Source organism: Saccostrea cucullata, unplaced genomic scaffold, assembly GCF_032062105.1.
Source record: "Saccostrea cucullata isolate Sc308-1 unplaced genomic scaffold, CSIRO_AGI_Scuc_v1 ctg423, whole genome shotgun sequence".
In the NCBI taxonomy this organism is placed as follows: Eukaryota; Metazoa; Mollusca; class Bivalvia; order Ostreida; family Ostreidae; genus Saccostrea; species Saccostrea cuccullata.
Window position 1 is genome coordinate 71,990 of NW_026930750.1, and position 9,947 is coordinate 81,936.

General features: G+C 30.1%; 1 protein-coding gene and 1 long non-coding RNA gene across 2 annotated transcripts; one reads left to right on the forward strand and one right to left on the reverse strand.

Moving 5' to 3' along the window:
• Window positions 1–3,004: 3,004 nt before the first annotated feature.
• Window positions 3,005–4,617, forward strand: LOC134229940 (uncharacterized). Its single transcript, XR_009984254.1, has 2 exons — window positions 3,005–3,370; window positions 3,447–4,617. It is a non-coding gene; the product is annotated as an uncharacterized LOC134229940 (long non-coding RNA).
• On the reverse strand, window positions 3,636–6,612 carry LOC134229938 (mucin-2-like). Its single transcript, XM_062711720.1, has 4 exons — window positions 6,225–6,612; window positions 5,918–6,019; window positions 5,684–5,792; window positions 3,636–5,256 (listed from the first exon to the last, which is right to left on the reverse strand). The coding sequence occupies exons 1-4, from the start codon at window positions 6,543–6,545 to the stop codon at window positions 4,955–4,957; spliced, it is 834 nt and encodes a 277-aa protein (XP_062567704.1). The 5' UTR covers window positions 6,546–6,612; the 3' UTR covers window positions 3,636–4,954.
• Window positions 6,613–9,947: the final 3,335 nt, after the last annotated feature.

The window sequence follows — 9,947 nt, forward strand, 5'->3', positions numbered from 1 at the left end:
CTAGATAAATGATAGTTTTAAGGTTCTGTAATTTATATCACTAGAGAAGTTAGTCTACATTCTGTACTGATTTTTAATTTCGATTATAATTACGACGAAACATATACATAATAAATTAATCATATGATTCTTATAATTTGGTTTCTATTGCATTATTTAATACACTGTATGGTTGCAACAAAGATCAAACACATAAAGAATTGCCTCATCATCTTTTAAATATATTGAGGGAGCTTTTCGAGTCCTAGACTAGAATTATAAATATTGCAGAACATTACAAATATGCAAGAAACTAAAATCTATGTTAATAAATACTCACTGAAACAACTTGTCTCCTGAGGGTATCAAGGGTGGGGGACTTTAGACAGTTTTTTATGTTCACCTCCGCAGCAGGTGTGTTATCAGGGATTCTGGGACATCCAGAGGTCCGGTCTTTAAGATTTTCCTCCTGTTTGTGATTACCTTATTATAACATTGAGCAACATGACTGTTCTTCCAACTTTTACAATATCCAGTTTGGTTCTGTCATATAGTACTCCTTTCACCGCCATTGTTTTGTCTGCGGATCCAATCTCTGATGATTGGTGTGGCTCACCACTTGTATTTCTGTAGGCAACAACTGGGCCAATTCCATAAATCTGGATCACCCTTTATAGTGACCTTGAACATTTGGGAAAATGTCATCATTAAGCGCGATTAAAACAAAACACGTAAGTTTTGAAAGAATCAGAAATAAATTTAAAGAAAAGGAGTGAAGAGCATATCAAACTCTAATCCCCTATGAGCAATGTTATGCAGTTACTGGTGTAGCACCTGTTATGTCTTTATTATACCCCCCGCTTGAAAAGTGAGAGGGTATATAGTGTTTTGTGCGAATCGCTTGTCCGGTACAGTCAGTCTTAATATAACTATATATCAGTGTTGCTACATTTAATTCGTTTCAACCTATAAACAAATTATGAAAAAAATTATACAGTGACATAAATTCCCAAAAAATCAAATAGAACAGTTTGATAATTGATGCAGTACAAATAAACTTACACGCTGACAGGTTAAAATCGATCAAATAAAACAAAATCAATCATACATGTAGACAATCCGCCTAATCCGTACCATGACCGGAAATCATAAACACATACTAAAAACAAAACCAATCTGAACACAAACAGAATATCGATCCCGATACTATTAATCAAACAAAATACTCGTTTTTTGCCAAATAGTTTTATATTCAGATGTTTGACATTGCGTTGTTAGTTTTAGTGCAGAAAGGTCAATATTTAAGAAAAAAGAAATTAAATAGAACGAAAATAAAAGAAAACGTCATATTTCTCGTTTATTTTATCATAAAGGTATTATTTTTTCTTAGTAAAAATAAAGAGATGAATCATTTCTTTAAAAAAAAAATGAATTACAACATTTTCACACAAAGACATTTTAAGATATCATACTTTTTAAGATATGCACGTTTGATTTGTAAAAAATACAAGAAAAACGGGGTGATGCTTGCATTGTGCTTCTTTATAATTTTTTATGCGAGATTAATTACAATGACTTTGCCTTCATTGTAAAAATACAAGTCATACAAATTATATACATGTTTATTTTGAATGTGGGGTACGCAGGCCACCATAGTTGAGGCTTGAAAAGGGGGCGGGACATGTACATATTTCCCATTATATTTGAAAATGAAATAATTTGCAATGTTTACGCAGTACAGTTAAGGTGCGCATTGGAAATATCGACTAAATTTTGTATTTAAAAATGAAGTCGTAATCAGGATGGCGATTATTTTTAGTCCATTATTTATATCGGATAATTGTAATTATGATTAATAACTACATATCGAGGACAGTTCTATTTTATACTTAGACTAGTCACGTGATGCGGCAGTTATGCGATTTAAGCACATGGACTTGAAGTATTGATGTTACATATAAATAGGGGCAATCCGGGTAATTCCGGACAATCTTGGCCATGCCTAGATGTAAAGATTCTCTAATAAAGAAAAACATTGATTTGACTAAGATGTTACGTGATGTCTTTGGAAACAGCTTTTGACAACAGAGAGCGATCGATCTAATCTTCGAATTCTCTCCCTTTGTTTTTCATAAGACGGATTTCACACAGCTGATGAAATGGGGTAAATCCGGACGACATGGGGTAATTCCGGACAAAGGTTGGGGTAATTCCGGACGAGAAGATAATATACATATATACATAACAAAATAGTATAAAATAGATTTTAGAAAGTGCGCAATCGGCCGAAAAGGTCAGGGAGTAACACCCCCCCCCCCGTGCGGGAGGTATTACGACTATAATACAGACCATGATTCCATAGGGCATTCAATCCCTTTGTATACGCCACCAGCTTATACAGGGGCGTAGCAACAGGGGGGGGGGGGTCTGCCAGTAGTATGATTTTGCTAACACTGGACCACCTTGGGGGCTTACGTGTATAGCCATGGGTTACATGTAGAACCAGGTGTGACCAAGATTATTGATATGATGTAATTACATCAACCAAGATTATTGATATGATATAATTATAAAGGTGCTACATTTTTGGTATTGAAAGGCGACATAAATAAAAAAAAAAGGCAATATACCTGATGAAATTTATTTTCCTTGATTATCTCAAATTTAATAGTCCAAATACATGTATAATTGTCAACAGAATGGTCAATATGATTTCTACTAATATTCTTAAAGTAGTAGAGAAGTTAAAGATGAAACAGATCATTTTATTCCCAAGGAAAAAAAAACCCTAATGTAAAATATGAGCCTTATTTGAAATGTGGTACTAACTTACCTAGATGATTTTTGTTTCTTTGACTTTTAAAAACTGAAATAACTCTTAGATTCACTGTAAATATTAACCACTATATGAATATGTAAAATGGAAAAAAAAGGAAATCTGCTAGATTAATGCAGCAGTATAAAAAACTCATTATGTTGAGATATTATCACAAACCACATTATAATGTACCCATTCCACTAGCATCTTACATGTCACAGATAATAAGTAAATATATTTTCTTTCTAATGAAATTTGAACTTAATTTCACCACTTCACAAAAACATGCATTCATTCTTTTATCTTGTGGAATTATTTAACCTATGTTAAATTTAACAGGAAGTCAATATATTGAATTCCAAACATGCACAGATCCAGAATGTTACATGTAACACCTTTGAAGATAATATCATTATGCAGGTTTTGTTTGCTTTTTGTTTTTTCAACTATTTCTCTGAACTTTTAGGATTCATAATATTACAACACTGATAAACATCTATGACAAGATGCAGAGAAGTTCAAAAACAAATGCATCATATCACTTTGAGATCTAAAAAACACTTTTGTATATAAGTACAAGTAAAGTAATTCCAAATTCATGCTCCAATATGTCGGTTAGCATAGACATAATTGATGATTTTGAAGTAAGAATCACCATAAATGGTGAAGTTTTGATGTATCAGCTAGTTCAGAGAGAGGGACCTAATGTCTATATTGATTTAACAGAGGACACAGACCCGGGGATGAAAATCGAAACTTTGATATTAGAAGTCATGAATGGTAAGTGCAAAGAATTTATTGTTCTATATATACATATTTTCTTTATTTTCTTCTTGAACATTTTTCTCATTCATTTGAAACAATTTTGAATAGAAAACCAGAGATGAATCATCAAAATCTTTTGGAAAAAAATCTCAGTCTAAAAAATAAGTATTGTAGAATATTAAAAATATGAGAAAATATTATCCCATTCTGTTTATATGTAACAGTATAAATACTACAAGTAAAGCTATTCTTTCAACAAACTAAATTCCTGAAGGAAAATTAAAACACACACAAACACACTCAACGTAACTCTCACATACTCAAAGTTATCTAAATCTTTCTAAAAAAAAAAATCTAAAAATTAAAACATTGCTTCAAGTAATAAGTAGTACATGGAAAACTAAAAAACAAAGAGACAATGTTGTCCAATACTGCTTGTGTGGATAACAACTAAACTTCAAAAAATGCACCTGAGATGTAAATTCAAAGTAAATAAATAAAAAAAAAATCACTTTTGAGACAATGTTGTCAAAATATTGATATGCATAACAACTAAATCTAAAGCTATGATTTTATACTACATACTAAGTGCAAAAAATATAAATGACCAAAAAGTACTTAGTGGGAGGGGGGGGACAATAATATGTAATAACTAAAGGAAATATAACCTTTTTTTTGAATTCCTCACAAAAAATTAAAAATAAAGTAAAACAAGCAAGAAAATTAAAAATACAGGTTATATTTTACAATTTTGAAACAATTATCCTGATGACAATCACATAACCTTTTTTTCAAATTCCTCACAAAAAAATTAAAATAAAGTAAAACAAGCAAGAAAAATAAAAAACACAGGTTATATTTTACAATTTCGAAACAATTATCCTGATGACAATCACATATTTACACCATAACAGTATTACATCTACATACAGATTTGAATAGAAGGAATGTGAATTTCTTTCTATTTTAAATTTAAAATACACCACCAATGATATCAACATGGTATTCCCTACACAAAATCTAAAAGAAAAAAAAAAGAAGAAAAAACACAAAACCACACAAAACAAAGATATTACAATGTCTATTACCTGCAGAAAGTGAACACAAATAACAAAACAATGGAATGAATATACCCAGTATCATTATATTTCCACACCTGTTCTAAAAATGCATTGAAAAGAAAAATAATATTTGTTAAGTCATTGCGTAAGTACTTCACATTGTTTTACTATAAAAAAAAACCAAAAAAACATACAATCCGCTGAACACAGTAAAAACAGTCTGCAGGTTTGAAGTATAAAAAAAAAGAAAAAAAAGAGCAATTTCATACTACTCAAAACAATTGAGATTGTGACTCTGAGATAAAACACTTGGTTAAAGGTAGTTGAAAATTCATATCACATTAACTTGTCTGGTTCTCAGTCTTTCTGACCGTCTCCTGGTAGGAATTCCAATGGGAGAGGAAGGTGGAATGTTCCTTGGATTTAAATGTTGAACCCGAGTTGAAGTTGTTGGAATAGGAGGAGAAGGTTGAGCAGGTCGATTGTTTGAACATGGCACATGTGTAGTTGTTTGGATAGGAGAGATAGGTTGGACAACTCGAGGATTAGTAGGTGTTTGTGAAGCTGAATCAGTTTGGCTTGGTGGTGGTAAGGGTCGTGGTTTGGGAAATGTACAAACAGCAATTGACAGAACTGAAAAGAAGAATTGTTTTGTTTTTCAAAAGTTGGTCATGTCTATATTTCTTGCATAAATAATTCTCTCTCTTTGATGGCACCTTTTGTATATTTTCCATATTACTCCACCAAAAAAACAAAGCACAAATAAAACTGAAAAATAAAGATAAATGGACATCAGGTGTCTTACAGTAACATTGTCAAATATTGTCAATGAATTTTCATGTGATTTGGTAGTGATCCCATTTCTACATCTGTTGTATGGTGTATGTTGTTTCTTTTCCTGTTTATACATTTTCTTATGCAATTAAGACAAAGAAATAAGGAGAGGAGTGAACATTTCACTGCAAAAGAAATAAAAGTGAACAATAATGAAAAAATACTCTGTTCTGAAATGGTTGTGGAGGGAAATTGAAATTTTTTTTCTTTTCATAATAAACAATACCTGATAGAATAATGACTGCAATTTGTAATGTACTGATTCTTTCCCAAAAAATTTGAATATGTGGATATGCCTGATCTGTTGTCGAAAAGTCGAATGTCATAGTTGTTCTCTGAAATCAATAAAATACACAAGATGAATCAAAGGTTTACAAAATTGCAAATACACTTATGTATATTATACATAATTATTTTATACATCCATGTATTATCATGCAAAAAATAAAAAAAAATGTACCTTTTCAGATGGTGATGAAGACGAAGAGGAAGTTGAGGTCAATGAGGATTCTCCTGAAGACTTGGGAGAACCTAGTGCAGATGTTGATGAGGATGACAAATCCTGAAATTATTGAACTCCAAAATGAAACTCTAAAATTGGTTTTCCAAACATTTATCACAATTATACATTGTTATCAAATTAGACATTGTTAAACTGAATTAAAATCTATGGGAAAAAAAATTATGACTTTACTTTTTTTTCTTTGTAATGGTCAGATAACTCTGTTTGTTTACATGTCAAAAAGCGCGCGAAAAAAATGGCGTACCTCATTACATAACTTGGCTTTTATAAACACTTTCACATGTTCTGGTACATTGATGTTTCCGCAAGATGCATCACCACTCTGAATTTCCACTATCCGTAATCCAGGAGAATTGAAAATGTTAACGAACCCAGAACTAAACAGTCTTCTGAAAATCAAAGTGTCAAAGTCGACACTTGATCCTACATAATCCCCTGGTCCTTTCCAGTCGCACTCTAAGAGTCCTCTTGATGATGGCGTGCATTGCACTGAATCAATGATAAACATTTTCGATTCACCATGCTCAGTCAATGTCAAAAGCATTAACATCATTAAAAACCACATTGTGATGAATTAATCTCATACAGTTATTAGATCCAAACGCAAACTTACAAAATACAAACAAACAATAGCGCCCTCTATGTGTTGTAATAATTAATTCGTTCCATGGAACTTCGATATAAGTTTTAGTATGTGTATTAAAGTTTTTTTTGCATTTTTTTAATAAACATAATTGAAGATTTTTTTTATTGCTATCATGGTTTTTTTTTTATTATTATCATTGTTTAACATTCCTCTCAAGAATTTTTATTGCTATCATCAAGATCAGGACTACGAAGTGGAAAATGTGGTGGTGGTATTGGTGGATCTGATACATAAAAGATCACTTCATTCACTTGAACAAATCTCATAGACTATGAAAGAGGGAAATTTTTAATTTCAAATCATTCAGTCTGAAGTTTTTCCATAAAAATCTCTGAATATGGCATCCGAACTTAGAAAATCATACAACGCATCAAATGTATTGGAGAGTGGTTACAGCTTTTTTGGAAGCAGTAAACTTGTTTCCATTAATTTTTACCCGATAACACAGAAATGCTACGTGCATATTAGGAATAGAAGAACGGATAAGACAGTTACTTTGAGTTTAGACGAATTCAAGCTTCTGATGGAATTGAAGGACTCCATTGCAGATATTGGAGAAGAATTGATTGCAGAGGTGGGTGTAGTTTTTAAAAAAACATTAATTATCAAAATAATTACTATTCAACCACTTTCATTTTTCAAAATTCAAAACCTTGCTTTTTAACTTTAAAATTGTTAAGCTTCAAAAAAAAAATTGTAAAAAAATAGCTTTAAAAAAAAAAATAACTCTTCAGTGCTGTAGATCAATGTTGTATCAATGAAAGAGAGATCTAGTTTTATGTTCATTATTAGGCAGATCAATTAAATGCAATATTATTTGTGTTCATCTAGCATGCTAACAGTTCATCAGAAGAAGAGCCTGACGTTCCCTTCTTTCAACCTGATGTTTCACCAAGTAAAGCTCTTAAAACAGACGAGGGAAAGGAAAAATCCGAGCTGCCAAAACCGAAAAGGAAGCCAATGAAGAAAAGAAAAAATCCTTTCATTGACGATGAAGCAATCGAGAGTGATGACTAAGTGTGTGCTTTGTAGACTACTCCTAAAGACCTAAACTACATTATGTATTTCAAATCTATAGAATATTGAAGTCGAAAAAATTGAAAAGAAATACGTTTTATGATATTTATTTCTACAGTTATTGTAATTTATATTTTATTAATACACTGATTTATCAATCAAATAAAGACAAATGAACATGAAATTTTTGTTTTCTTTGCTATTGTACCAGTATTTTTTTCTCCATTCAGAAAATTAAGGTCAAGATCTAGTATATGAAAGGTGCCTACAGATTTATCAAATTTGATAAATAAATTCCTTTAATAATGCTTAATAACTTTGTTTTGGTCAAATAAAATGTTTCAGGACATAATTTGTAGCAAAACAAGATGAAAAACAACATTTTCAAGGAAAAAATTAAGAAAACCATTCAGGAATACGAGAGTTGGTTTTTTGTTTTTTTTTGGGTTTGTTTGTTTTGTTTTTTTTTTCTTCTTCCATACTTCTGAGATGGGAAATTAAATATCTGAGCTTAACAGAATTTGATTGATTAAATATAGATTGGTCTGAATCATATTTCAGTAAATTGTTGATTTTTGGTAATTAAAGAGAAAAAGAATTTAAATTAAAAAAATTGTAATGTACATAAACGCAGATCATTGCATTTTACACAAAACTATTCTATACACAATAAATCGGAATTTGAATTAATGTTTATAATGTAAGATATACAAAATAAAATTTCTTAAGGTCAAGATCTAATATATGAAAGGTGTCTACAGATTTATCAAATTTGAGAAATAAATTCCTTCAATAATGCTTAATAACTTTGTCTTGGTCAAATAAAATGTTTCAGGACATAATTTGTAGCAAAACAAGATGAAAAACATTTTCAAGGAAAAAATTAAGAAAACCAGTCAGGAATACGAGAGTTGGTTTTTTTTTTTTTTTTTGGTTTGTTTGTTTTGTTTTTTTTCTTCTTCCATACTTCTGAGATGGGAAATTAAATATCTGAGCTTAACAGAATTTGATTGATTAAATATAGATTGGTCTGAATCATATTTCAGTAAATTGTTGATTTTTGGTAATTAAAGAGAAAAAGAATTTAAATTAGAAAAAATGTATTGCACATAAACGCAGATCATTGCATTTTACACAAAACTATTCTATACACAATAAATCGGAATTTGAATTAATGTTTATAATGTAAGATATACAAAATAAAATTTCTGTATTTTTTTTTTCAGTTACTTTGTTCATTTTTTGTTTTTTTCTTCTTTTGTTCATTCTATTAGTATTTATTTTGTACCCTGACCTTAATGTAGAGCGAGGACTAATAATAGACTAAGCCTGCTGTTCAACCCTATTCACATTAACATCAGTGAATAAAATATTGTTTAAATTAAAATATACAAATTAAATATTTTACACGTTAGACTACCACAACGTTAAAAAAACATCTCACTGTCAAAAAATGCAAAAATGAAAAAACAAAAAACATTGATAGTCAATCACTTTAATAAAATATCATGATTAAATAAAAACATAAAATACATGTTACAATATATATTCAAATAAATGTTCATATATAACATCTGTTTGATGGAATTGGTATATAAGCATTGCCAATGTTTTAAATTTTCATGAAACAATAGTCACATCATCGCTGAAATATCCAAACGCATGAGTTTCAATGTCATTACATAAATATCTCTTATCATCGAAAGCGCTTATTGCAATCTTATTGATCCTCTCAATTTGTAGCTGATGTTTAGAACTTCTTATTGCATCCATTTCACATCGAACAATTTTGTTTCTAAATAAACAATTTTTATAGTGCTCGAGTGTAAGATCTTTTGAAATATCATTTTTCATAACACCTTTAGCTTTGCATATGTCTACATCTTTTACGCGATAGCTGTACAGTTTGGATCGCAATCCTACAAACTCTTGAATTACTTTCCCCTCACATTCGTCTTTAAATTTTCCTAACTTTTTTTTGTGCTTCAAATCAAACAACACGTGAGTGCTTTGATAATTCAGGAATACGAGAGTTGTTTTTTTGTTTTTTTTTGGGTTTGTTTGTTTTGTTTTTTTTTCTTCTTCCATACTTCTGAGATGGGAAATTAAATATCTGAGCTTAACAGAATTTGATTGATTAAATATAGATTGGTCTGAATCATATTTCAGTAAATTGTTGATTTTTGGTAATTAAAGAGAAAAAGAATTTAAATTAAAAAAATTGTAATGTACATAAACGCAGATCATTGCATTTTACACAAAACTATTCTATACACAATAAATCGGAATTTGAATTAATGTTTA